The 13,433-nt window shown below is 35.7% G+C and overlaps 2 protein-coding genes across 3 annotated transcripts in view; both read right to left on the bottom strand.

Annotated features, from left to right (window-relative positions):
• Positions 1-1,254, bottom strand: part of LOC137225599 (phospholipid scramblase 2-like) — a 121,555-nt gene extending 120,301 nt beyond the window's left edge. The window contains exon 1 of the mRNA XM_067739791.1: positions 1,197-1,254. Coding sequence (XP_067595892.1) covers positions 1,197-1,254 — 58 coding nt within the window. The remainder of the gene's footprint in view (positions 1-1,196) is intronic.
• Positions 1,255-1,690: 436 nt separating this feature from the next.
• The window catches only part of PLSCR1 (phospholipid scramblase 1), a 31,056-nt gene continuing 19,313 nt past the window's right edge, over positions 1,691-13,433 (bottom strand). Inside the window, exons 7-9 of one of the 2 annotated variants that reach the window (XM_067737567.1) lie at positions 11,913-12,074; positions 5,099-5,260; positions 1,691-2,701 (exon numbers count right to left, since the gene is read on the bottom strand). In XM_067737567.1, the coding sequence (XP_067593668.1) occupies positions 2,666-2,701; positions 5,099-5,260; positions 11,913-12,074 (360 nt within the window). In that variant the 3' untranslated portion in view covers positions 1,691-2,665. The remainder of the gene's footprint in view (positions 2,702-5,098; positions 5,261-11,912; positions 12,075-13,433) is intronic. The other variant, XM_067737568.1, reaches the window with a different exon arrangement.

Genomic DNA, 13,433 nt, shown 5'->3' with positions numbered 1-13,433 from the left:
AAAGATAATACCCGACTTCTGTTTGGAAACCACGCAAGCAAGAGGAGAGTGGAGTGAAATATTTAGAGTGAGAGAAAAAACGCAACCACCCAGAATTCTGTATATGGTGAAATTATTCTTCAAAAGTAACAAAGAAATGGGTCATTTTCATTAATTTTGTCTGGTATGTGATAAATCCATTCACCTAGCGATGACAGCCTGTTTGGAAATATTCTCTTGACCTCATCTAATTTCTGCTTGTGGAATTTCTGTTGGGCATAACATGAAGTGAATGTATCTGTTCCTCAGGAATCACCTTTTCCTCTCTATACTTTGTGTTTATCTGACTTCTGGGAGAATTTTAAAAAATCTCTTTTATCTTATTGTGTTATTTTTCTACCTAAATCAATCGACTATACCAGTGCCACCATCATACTTTAAAGTGTGGTTATCATACTTTTCGACTTTATTAAAATTTCGCATCATCAGAATGTTCCTTTTTTTTTTTTTCGCGGGCCTCTCACCGTTGTGGCCTCTCCCGTTGCGGAGCACAGGCTCCGGACGTGCAGGCTCAGCGGCCATGGCTCACGGGCCCAGCCGCTGCGTGGCATGTGGGATCTTCCCGGACCGGGGCACAAACCCGTGTCCCCTGCATCGGCAGGCGGACTCTCAGCCACTGCGCCACCAGGAAAGCCCAGAATGTTCCTTTTTCTCTACTGCCTGTTCCAGAAATAAATATGCAACATTTCCTCAAATCTCATTGAGATTACAAATGAAGACATTTGTTTCAAGTCCTGATATTTTTCTCACTTAAATTTCTAATTTTCCATGTATGATGAGTCTTTTCTTTGTAAATATTTAATGAGAGCACATTTTTCTAGTATTTGAACTTAAATAGATTCTGCTGATAGTGTGTGGGTTTCTGCTCAGACCTTCTTTGCATAGTTGAAGAAGGAAGGAGCTGTTCAGATAAGTTGCAGTTTTACTTTGCTTAACCAGAGATCTTGAGTCCTATGCAAAGAAGGAGTAGGAGTAGGGGAGATTGGGAGGAGGAGGGGGAAGTGAAAGCAAGATGTAGCTGTCACAGGGATAATGTCAGTCTCTTAGCCTCATTTTGGGTTGGTTGTGGTACCTGACAGCGGGCTTGGAAGACCCTCCCTTCTCTAACTGGCATAGCTAATGCCACTAGGTCCAGCTGTGCAAGTACCTCGCCTTACCTGGCATGCTGTCTGTACCAACTATAAACTGAATGTGAATGCCTCGGTTACACGTCATCATAGGAATCTGCCATCTGGTGCATTATTTAGGCTAATGAAAGGTGGTCTGGACATCACCTTTTCTGCAGCTTCCTGCCATCCCAGTGTTCTCAACATTAGGAGCTGATGGTGTTGGAGTTCTGCTGAGGATGAAAGGGAATCTCTCCCCAAAGTTCTTATTTCCTAAACACACTTTTCCTTTCCATGAGGTAAACTGTGGGTTGGACATCTCCTCTCACTTGATTCAGTTTTCCCTACAAAACAGGGTATAAAAATTCCTTTAACTTTCTGACAGGAAGAAAACTTAAGTTTCCAGCACAGGTATATATTTTGCTAAAGATTATCCTATGCTTTTGCTCTTTTAAAGGAGATTCAAAAGGGAAGGTAAATGTGTAAAGTTCAGAATATCATGTGAGTTAACTGTTCACAGTTTGTTTAAAAACAAAAATCAAATATGCAAAGAAATATATCAGCCATTTTTTATTTTAGTTATTTGATTGTTGGTAAAAATAATCTAATAGACCATTGTAGGCATTTATACTCAGAATATATATGTTCTATTTAATTAACACCTGAGTGATCTGAAAACTATTATGTTCCATGAATGACAGAATACAGAACAGGAGCTAACCATTCCATATATAAATAATTACTTCAAAACTTATAACAATATCCCAGTTTTAGAGTGAGTGAGTCTTTAAATGTGTCTTTCTTGGGGACAGAATCATTCTTTTTTCACGAAAAATCGTTATCAAAAATTGGTAATTTATAGTCTTGTCAAAATGAAAATGTTATTTATAGTTGCAGATTAGCTTACAGGAGAAGTTAAATATAGTGTGATTTTCTGATCAAAAAAATGATTTTACTTTCCCTTGACATAAGAATATTGAGTATTATTTGAATGTAATTTTAAAAAAACACTGAAATTATGTTCATTTTGAATTCTTTTGAATATACGGTATTTGCAAAATAACAGTTGTTACATATGAAATAAATTGTAACTAGATTTAATAAAATAATGTGTAAGTTTATATTAAAATTACTTTAAAAAGTCTTCAATTAATTTTGCGATACAAATTGAAAATAAAGCAGAGACTGTAGTTCAAAGTAATTAATCATAGGAAGTTATGTTTAAATGTAAAAATTTCTATATCCTTTCTCCAAAATACACAATGAAACAGGAAATGTATAAAAGAAAATGTGTAAAAACATTTATAAGTAAGTGATATTAAAAATAAACTCTTTAATTTGAAAAGTAAAATCATATATCTGGAGCTTCAGGCATCACAGTGTAATTCACATATGCTATAATAAGTCATTTACATAAAGAGAAAAATCCACCAGTTCTTCTTTTACATAGTCCCAATCGATATAGGGACTTCAGATTTTCTGAGGAGATGTCAATGAATGCATTACCACACTCCTGCTCTCTATTCATTTCTAGTCGTTTCAAAAAACATGAAGTCCTAGATAAAAACAAAATACGGAAATGGGTTTTCAGCAACAAAACAGAGATCAGCTCTCAGATGCATAAATGCTAAGGGATCTGATGAAACACAATAACGTATCTGCTAAACAAGAAAAATCAACTAATAGGTAGATCTGGGAAAGGTTGATAGCTTCAGCTTTCCATTTTAATGGCAATTAAATCCTGTAATTCTTTTCACTTATTGATACCTGTATGAACTTAATTAATCCTCTGGTAATTTCTCTAAATTCCACTTTTTTAATGCCTCTTAGAATGTTCCTCTTTCAATCTTTGTTCCTCAACTTTTTGTACTCCTTCTCTAGTAATATAACTTGTGTTGTGACTGGAGTTCCATGTACAATTTTTAGATTGTTTCTGGAGAATGACAGCCATCTTAGAGTTAGAATAACATCTTAGAATTTTTTGGCCCAGTTTTATGATTTCTCTTCCAAACTTGTTGTCCACTGTGTTCCTCAGCTTGTCTTACTCCATCAATTTCTAACCAGACCCTCTCCCCTACAACTTCTGTCAGGTCCTGTGGATTGTACCTCTCTCACATCTATCATTTTCCTTTTTCTCTTTACAAAGAAATAATTGAATCTTTATCACCATTCACTTGCAATTGCACTATTACAATTTTACCTCTCTTCAATCCATTTGGTACACAGTCACCAGGATTTATCTTTCTAAAATTTGGGTTTATAACTCTTTTATTTATGCATAGCTTAAAATTAACCAGTTAACTAAACAATTTTCAGTATCTTCCCAAGGTCTATAAGATTGGGAAGACTGCCCAATCTACCCCATATTCACTTCCTAATAACCGCACCACCACCACCCCTATCCCATTTCTCACCTATCCAAACACCCCAGACTACTCTCTCCACCCTGTACACACCGTATCTTTGGTTATGCTGTGTAAACCTTTGGTTAAACAGTTCCCCAAGTTAAGGTTAAAATTTTCTTCTCATGTGAAATAAACACTTACTGAAAACATAGTTTTTAGATAGAACTGTGGTTATATTTAAAAGTTTATTTAAAAGGTTATATTTAAAAGTTTATATAGAAAATACTAAGCCTGTCCCAAAGTAGATAGAATAGTATAAATAAAGTCCCAATGACCACTCACCCAGCTTGGTTCACCAGTTACTCCATCCGCTGTGTCCCTTTTCCCTCACCCCCATTATTTAAAAGCAAATCTGTGATACCATATCATTTTATACCGAAATACTTCAGTATGTGCCCTTGAAGAAAATGGACTGTTTTTGTATAACCACAATAACATCATATTTTTTTAAAAAACATCATATTTTTTTAAAAAACATCATATTTTTTTAATTCATTAATATCATCAAATTGCCAATGTTCACATTTCCCTGAGTGTCTTGTAAATGTCTTTTTATATTGGTTTGTTTAAATCAGTTTCCAAACATGGTCTACAAACTACATTAAGCTGATGTTTCTCTCTTTTTATTTTATTTTTATTTTATTTTCCTGATATGTATTTGTTGAAGTAACTGGATCCTTTTTCTGTATGTTCTTTTACTTTTTATTTTTTTTCTGATTGCATCCATATGCCAATATTTAAGGTATTAATCTAGTGACTCCAAACCTTTCTTGCTTTGGAATCATATGATAGCTCGAACAGCTTGAAGGCTTGGATCCACCTCAGGATTTGGTTTACTAGATCTGGGTACATAGTCTTGACACAGGGAGTGTGAAAGCTACCCAGGTGTTTCTACTGTGCAGCTAAGGTTGAAAACCACTGCTCTGTCCCAGGAGCCCTTGACATCGGCTGTATATGGAATCATCTGAGGAGCTACACAAACTTTTAATTCTGAGCTTCTGATTTAGTTAAACTGGAATATGGCCTACTACTAAAAGCTCCCTAGGTAATTTAATGTGAAGACAAGTTCAAAGTCATTGCTGTATCTCATATATTTCCTCTTAATTGGTAGTTCTGTCTAAGGCTTGATTGAATGTAGATTCTTACTACAATTTGTATTTCTGTATTAGATGGTTTAATTTAATAATGAATCAGGCAGAAATCTCTTTGTTTCACTGAGACTTATTCCATTTAAACACACTGGAAGATTCAGACTCTTTTCCAAATCACCAATTTTTTTTTTTTTTTTTACTAAAACCAGAGCCTCTCCTTAATATATAAGATCCTCTTGTTACAATGTGAAACTGCATAGACCCTCCAGAGAGAAGCTAGTCATTTGTGAACCCAGAGTAGCAGAAGAAAATGGAATTTCAGAGCTAAAATTAAATAGGACCACTTTCAATAAAACCTACAAATTTAAGGTCATTTAAAAATGTAAAATTTACCAAATTATTTCAGAATGATCCTAGAGAAACCATCTATACCCCAGATTAGCAAGAATAAACTTACAATGAGGAAACATGCGCCGAGCATCACAGCTTTCATTTTCACATCAAGGTCTAAAGGGAACTGGATGCCAAAGTTATCGACATCTGTAAATAACTCTCTCACAAGGCCAGTCCACTGCTTGGAAATCTTGCCAACCACATATTTATCGTCAAGAGATTTAATCTAATTTTAAAAAAAGACAAAGAATTCTAGAAAACTAATAATAAAGCTGCTTTCCAAGTAGGAGTAAAATAAAACAAATATTATATTAAAATTATACGCCATTCATAACTATGAACATTATATCACTCATTACATGCATGTAGATTCCTATATCCATTTATAGATTCATTTAAAAAAACTGTTTCTTTGGTACAGAGAATATGAAAGTAGTTTAGCTGAAATATTTAACATTTTCTATTCTCCATTAAGACATACAGTAATAAGTTAGTTGAATTGAGCCAAAATAAAATTTAAGCAGGAAATATTTCTTTGATGAAATTTCTAGAAGCCATCAGGAAGGTAGTAAGTGAAACTCCTATCTGACTTCTGCTTTAACACAAGCACAGAGAGTTGATATAGGCAGAGTTTTAAAGGTGATGGGAGGCCCCATTATCACCCACTGTCAGTAGGAAAACATGAAATGCCAAGAGCCTGGTAAAGAGGACTGGCAGTTTTGAGTGAAGGTTAAGTAACCAATAGTAACTTGATGAGATGCCTCAGGTCAAAGGTTGGGGTACGACTCGACAACAGGAGGAGGATGAACAACAAAAGAGGAAATGTGTATGGAACAAAAAAAGCTCCAAAGTAAAGTTCTTCTAATTTTTCAGTTCTGCCTGAGGAAAGCTCAGGGCCATGATAAAGAGTTGAACAGCTTATAGCCAGAGAAATGCACCCCACCAAGTGGGCATGTGGAGGCTGAATGTAGTCCACACTTGTCAGGGTATATATAGGCAGAGTTGTGTCAAACCAGGAAGAGAAGTGTCCTTTTCAAATATGCACAAGGTACCACACGTGCTGGCAACAACCTTTGAAGACCTAGCTTAGGTTGGGACAGCTACATAAATGTGGGCAAATTAGAAACAGTTGACTCATTTTATTTGGATGTGGGTGGTTAAGTTCTTTAAAAACTTGAAACCTCTAATATGAAAAAAACTGTGATAGCATGGATTACTGTTCATCAAATAGTCATTTCAGTCCCCTCCCTCTGTAAGCCCAGTATACTTTCCTGCACATTGAAATTAGGCTTGGCCTTGTGCCTTGTTTGACCAGTGGAGTGTTAGTGGATGTGACACCAGCAGAGACCTTAAACATGGCTGAGTGGTTCTGCCTTGGTCTTGCTCTCCAGTGATCAGCCACTAGAAAGCATGATCCAGGCAGCTGCTGTTGCTGAAGCTCCAGGATGAACATACCTGGAGCAGACCTGAGACCAACTGGAAGCCTAAATCAGAGCCATCTGTCTGAGCCTAGGTATATCATTTGACCTTCAGACCCATAAGCATGTTTTCTTAAGCCACTGAGCTTTAGGGATTATTTGTTACGCTCTTGTGGCAAAACAAACTAATACAAATTCCCTATTGCACACCTTCATGTTTTGTCTGCTCATAGCTGTCATGTAAGGATTTGAAGCTAGTAATAACACCTTACATTTTATTTTTTAATTCAATTATTTTTAATTTTTGAAAAATAATTTTTAACAAAATATACAAAAGATAATCAGCCATCATAATCCTACTACTACACTTACCAGATATTAACACTTCCCCATTTTGATTACTATAGCAAGAAATTTAAAAATTCACCAAAAATTTATGTAAGAGGTAGACATATAATGTTTTAAAGGAAAGGAACAGAAAAGTGAATAAGGATCTACACCTGAAAAGTCAACAGGACTAGATAATTTTTAGCTAAATTCTAGAAAATATTTTAAAAACAGAAAATCTACATAATAAAATGATTGCAACTTCTGGAAGTAATAAACTGGTATTATATTACTATTAAATTTATAAACCTATAAATTTAATACAAATAATTGATAAAGGTATTCTAAAAAGAAATCTATAGGTTCATCTCACAACATAAATATAAATACAAAAATCCAAATAGTACATTAGCACATAGAGCCCAGTATAAAAAATACTATAATAAAGTACAAAATACTAAAAAAAAAAATCATATAATTCAAAAATATGAGTGTATCCATAGGTCCTGAAAAGGTATTTTATTTACTTACTAATTAAGCATTTATATAACATTTAGTATATGCTAGGCATATAAATGCTTTACAAGTCTTAGGTAATTTTTTCCTCATAATTTCTCTATAGGATATATAGTATTATTACACACAATTTTCATATGAATAAACCAAAGCAAAGAGAGGTGAGTCACTTGTCCAAGTTCACACAAATAAGAAGTCATGGAAATGGATTTCAAACCCAGGTGTTCTTCTCCAGAGTCTATATTCATGACTGTTATGATGCTCTGCTGTTTAGAAAGTTAAGTATCAATTCTTAATAAAAATCTAGGTCAGGGTCAGCAGGCAAAGGTCAATGAGCCAAATTTAGTCTGCACCCTGTTTTTGTAAGTTTTATTTGGACACAGTTACACCCAATATTTGTGTATTGTGTATGACTACTTTCATGCTAAAATGGCAGACCTGAGTAGTTGTAACAATGACCATATGGCCCAAAACTCTAAAATGTTTTCTATCTCTTCCTTTACCAAAAAAAAAAAAAAAGTATGTTGATTCTTGCTCTAGGTAAAACAGGAATAGAAAAATACTATGAAAAATAGCCAGTATCTTTCTAAATTATGAAACATTTGCTGCTATTTCAATTGAAATCATCAACTTAGTAGGTATACACAAAATTGGCAAATATTATTCAGTTTTGCTGTAAGAAGTAGGCTGGAAAAGAAAATAAGTTAATTGGCAAATTAGAAGAGCTTCCATTTGCTATATGATTTTATACCTAGATAAACCAAGTAAGTATAGCAAAAATGCCTTCCAAATTAAATACTAGAATATAGTCACAAGGCTGAATAAGAGGTAAACAAAAATAAATAGCTTTTCTCAATATTAACAATAAGTACCTACAAATAGAAATATTCCTGATTAGTAGTGATAATGCCTATAAATTACTTACAAAAATTTAAAAAAAGAGACAGAAGTTCTATATGGTCTTATGAAGAGTACAAAATTAGATATAAATGAATTAAAATATATTACACTTTTGGGATGAGACACGTTTAGCATCATAAATATATTAATTTAAAAAAAATCATAGACAATACAATACTAATTGGATTCTAACTTCTGAAAAATTTAATGAAATGATCTTAAGGTTCACATGAAAGGAAACATCTGACAATAGCAAGAAAATATGATAAAACAGAATGATTAGTGACTGTGTGGCTATGACTAAATATAGGATACATCACTGTTACCATAATTGAATTATAAGGCATTACTGTAAGAAAAGTGGTAACAATGCAATAGAAGAATGAATCTAGAAATTGCTTGTGGAAATTTAATGTATGTCATTTCAGCTTAGCAAGAAATGAATAGTTTACTTAATAAATTGTGATGACACAGTTGTCCAGCCAACTGAGATATATTTATAAAACAAAGTACAAAAGGGGTAGATTTGTGGAAAATATTTGCAGATCAGAGGACAGAAATACAGATGCAGGGTCAATGTCTTCAACACACAAACTATATTTATGAATTGACAAGAAAAAAATAAACAACCCAATAGAAAATACAGGCAACCAATATTAAAAGATAATTCAAAGAGCAAATACAAGTAGCTAGTAAACTTAGAGAAATGTTCATAATCCCTAATGGTCAGAGAATTACGTATTAGAAATAATCTTCCCCACTCCCATTTGATGATTTTAGATTTCCTATTTTAGTTTGCAGTTTGCAGTTTATCTAAGCTGTATCTGGGTGTTATTTCTTTTTCTTACCAGAACTCCTTGCAATTTCTGAATCTGAGAACCAATGGCATCAAGTCTGCAAGATTCTTAGCTATGTATCTCTTTGAATATTGTATCAAAACATTTCTGTCTCCTCTTTTTTTGTAACTCATCTTTGGCATATGCAGTAGTTTATTCTAGCTTCCATGTCCCTTCAAGTTTATATCTTTTGCCCACCAACCTCCTCTTTATATTCCTAATATGGGTGATCCAGTTCACTAACTCTCTCTTCACCTGTGTCTAATCTGTAGCTCATCCTTTCAAATGAGGTTTTATCAATGACTGTTCCTCATTTCTGGAGGTTCTATTTGGCTTGTTTTTATATCCTCCTGGCCTTTATTATTTGTTTCATCCTCCCCTTATGACCCTTTTTGTTTCTTTGTTAGGCTCTTTAATGTCTATTTAGGTATTTCTTGTATGACTGGTAACAGACTGTTCTATTATATGCGGTTTGGTTTTGGTAGATTAGTTCCTAGAACAGTATGTTAATTTTTGAATCTGCTCATGTGGAGATAGGTTTGTTCTGTAGGGATAGAGGGTGACCTTGGTGATCAATCTCCATCTAGTATGTTTTTGCATTCAATTCTCCCATGTGTATCACCACTCACGATCAGTTTCTATGTCTTAAGATTCATGAATCATACTGGTGTTATAAATTTTTGTTTTGTTTTGTTTTGGTTTTTGGTTTTTTTTGGCGGTACGTGGGCCTCTCACTGCTGTGGCCTCTCCTGCTGCGGAGCACAGGCTCCGGACGCGCAGGCCCAGCGGCCATGGCTTACGGGCCCAGCCGCTCTGCGGCACGCGGGATCCTCCCGGACGGGGGCACGAACCTGTGTCCCCTGCATCGGCAGGCAGACTCTCAACCACTGCACCACCAGGGAAGCCCCATACTGGTGTTATAAATTCAGACCTCAAAATCATAGAGGGGGCTAGATTGGGATATCAGTTTCATGTAGGCATATTTTTTTCCTACTCCTAATAGCCCTGGAATAAGACAGATTCCCTCATTATCTCTAAGGGTTACAAAGTCTACTTGTCCTTCTTCTACTCACCCATGGGATAATCTCATGGCTTCAACTGCCATGCCAGTTGCCATGCCAGTATGCCAAAAACTCTAAAATTTTCCCTTACACACCTAAAATCAACATGACTCAAAAACAAATCATTAGCTTCCCACAAATTAACTGTTTCTCCTTCAGGATTCTTACCCTGGTCAATGGCATCATCATTTAGCTTCTTAAACATTCAGCTTCTTAAACATCAGACATCAGACATCAGACCAATAAGACTTTAGAATCATTTCTAAATTTTCTTTCTTCCTCCACTGACATCAAATCTATGAATCAGTACCACTGGGTACACTTATAAATGTCTCTGAATTATTTTTTTCCTTTAGAATGACTCTTTTCCATGTTCCATAGTGGTCCCTCATACTGATAATTCCTGCTTTCAAAATTTCTATTATCTAGTATATAGAAAGTGATTCAAGGTACTATTTTCTCAATTCCCTCAAAGATGTTATCTAGTTAGCACCATTCTAGATGCACAGGAGAGAAGTTAATTCATTGCCTATAATAGATGCTTTAAGGTATCCACTGAGAAGGGTTGCTGAATGATTTCCAACTTTCTTATCATTAAATATAAGAGCTTCACACTCCAGTGTGACTTACTTCACCAGTATTTTTACTTATTTTACATAGATAAAATATATGTCAGCAAAACTTCCATTAATATTCCCTGAAACAACAATTACCTTTCAGTCTTCTGAATCTTTTATGGGAATGATAACCCCTACATAGAGAACTGTTATTATACACAAACCTATAAAATCTTTAAACATACATAGTTTATATCCCCCCCACACACTATGCATTCTTTGTAAGAGTCTTTATAAAGTCTCTAATTACATCATATGTACTTTTCTTAGAATTGCCTGTCTGCCTCATTAGACACTGAAGTCAATGAGAGGAGTGATCCATCTTTATATAACAGAGGAATTAAAAATCATATGACTAGCAAAGACAGGCAGATAATATAAAAGAATGAAGCTGGATAGTGGAAAACCTTGTCAAGTCAGGGGCAGTGGCAGAGTTCCCACTTATTTATCATAAGGGGGCAGTCCTGCTCAGTTTTAGATTTTTGTCCCTTCTGTGGAAATTGTCCAGTTTACCAGATTTTATGCTTATACAAGAGAATCGTGGTATCAAGATTAAGTTTTATAATCTCTCAACTTTTAAGCATTTGCAACTAAATAATTTGGGCCATAAGTCTGGGCCCCATTTGTTGAAAAACTGCTGTGATGCAATTCCTCCAGGTAGTAAATATACAGATATATTGTGATTTCTAATGAATGAATTTAATACAAAGATAAAGGAGAGATCATAGAGAAGCATGATTGGGTAGTACATCATATATTTGTTAAAATTCTCTTTGCATAACTGGGCTTTTTGTAGGAACTCAAAGATGTCGGAGATTTTGAAGAGGGCCTAGAGCACTGGCAGCCTGTGTTTCATGCTAAGGAAGAACCATATGCTTTGGCAATCAGACTTTGATGACAAGGTTAATGTTCCACTTAAAATGGATAACGTACAGTACCTCTACACAAAAACCACCAATGTTAGATGCTTTGTTTATATTTATTTGACTACAAATCTGTTTCTCTTTTTTCCATTTAACACAATCAACACTGATGCTTAATCAGAGCAATAACCATCTCTCTGACCAAAGATAAATATGAAGGACACTGAGACCCTCTTGAGATATCAGGACATATTCATTTACTATGTTTGTAACATCCTCCCAGCTTATGTTATTCTTATACTAGGAAAGCAAAACCCATAAACGTTATCACACCTCTTACCTCAAAATCAACATCTGCACAACAGCTGCAGACAATACATGGACCAGTAAGTCTTAGCACATCCTCTCTCCTCTCATTTTGAAGTGTAAACTTTGGCAGGCATGGGTGCCAGGTCTGAGTAACATAACCTACTGGTACACCAGGAGGAGCCTGGATTTCTATCTACAAAAGCAAAAGAATATATAAACTGTAATCATAACAATGTCTAATAAGAACTCTCATTTACTGAATACTTTCTAAGTGTCAGACACTGTTCTAAGCACCACTTAACTCACTCCACATCCTTACCACGTTGGTACTATTATCCCTGTTTATACAGGAAGTAACTGAGGAACAGAGAGGTTAATTAACTTGTATCAGATTCCCCAGCTGCAAAGTGGAAGAGATGAGACACAGACTCGGGGAGGCTGCATGCACTGTCTCCATTCTGAAGCACTGCTCTACTGGTCTTGTATATTTTAAAATTTCCATACTTATAAAAAATGTCTAAATTATTAATAGCTATTTCCTCAAATTCCTTTAAAAACAGTGGCTTAAGTGTATGGACAGAGCCCTGATCACTGGGGCAGTTTTCAAATATAAGTGGCAATAGTGCTAGCATGGAAAGAAAATGGGGCCTGGAATCTTGGCTCTGAACATTAGCTGGGTGACCTTGACAGCATCTCAACATGTTTATCTGTAACTGAGGACTTCCTAGATCTCTTTATTAAGACCAATTGTATAATGTATGCTAAGGTGCTCTATAAATTATAGAGCATATTCCATCACACTCAGTTTTCCCTCAGCTATTCCAATGAATATTATTACATCTAAACTAACTGACATGGAAAACAAAATAATTCAGTATGAACAACTTCAGTTATCCTTTCAAAATAAGAGCAGTATTAGACATCAAATCTCTATGTGCTTGTATCTTTGTGTGCCCTGCTCTCACAGCTACCAGTAAGGATGACTGAGTGACCCAGGCAGCTCTGGTCTCAGGCCAGTGGAGATACAGGCAAAGGCCAACTTCCTATAAACACTCAGTGCCCTGGCGTCTCCCCTGAGATCCATGTTCTTTATCAGAGGGCTGTCAAGTACTATGAAAGAGACACCTGGTCCTTATGGAGCTGAAGGTGTTCACAATTCGCATACCCCTATTACAGGGACTCAAATATATTACTTGTTTTTTTCAAATGGAGAACTGAAAAATACAGGAGTTGAGATTTCTCAGAGGGGGCCTCTCCTAGGTTTGCTCCTTGTAGGTTGGCTAAAATAATGAGATGAACTGAACATATGTGTTCTTTCCCTCACTCTTCTGTCCACTTGCCTCTGGGATGGCATTCGAGGATATTCTCTACTGGGCCCTCCTCTGGCTTTGGCCAGGCCCTCATGGTCATTTCAGGTGAGGGACTTGACCAAGGTGACCTACGTTCTCAGCTCTCCCTGAAGATCAAGAAGTCTGGTCTCTGAGATCCCTGATCTCACCCCCGGGGGGCACACTGCTCAGGGACATGGGGCTAACTGCTCACTCTTTTCCAC

Source organism: Pseudorca crassidens, chromosome 5 (genome assembly GCF_039906515.1).
Source record: "Pseudorca crassidens isolate mPseCra1 chromosome 5, mPseCra1.hap1, whole genome shotgun sequence".
Classification (NCBI taxonomy): domain Eukaryota; kingdom Metazoa; phylum Chordata; class Mammalia; order Artiodactyla; family Delphinidae; genus Pseudorca; species Pseudorca crassidens.
The sequence above is the reverse complement of the archived record's forward strand: the minus strand, read 5'-3'. Positions and strand labels throughout refer to the sequence as shown.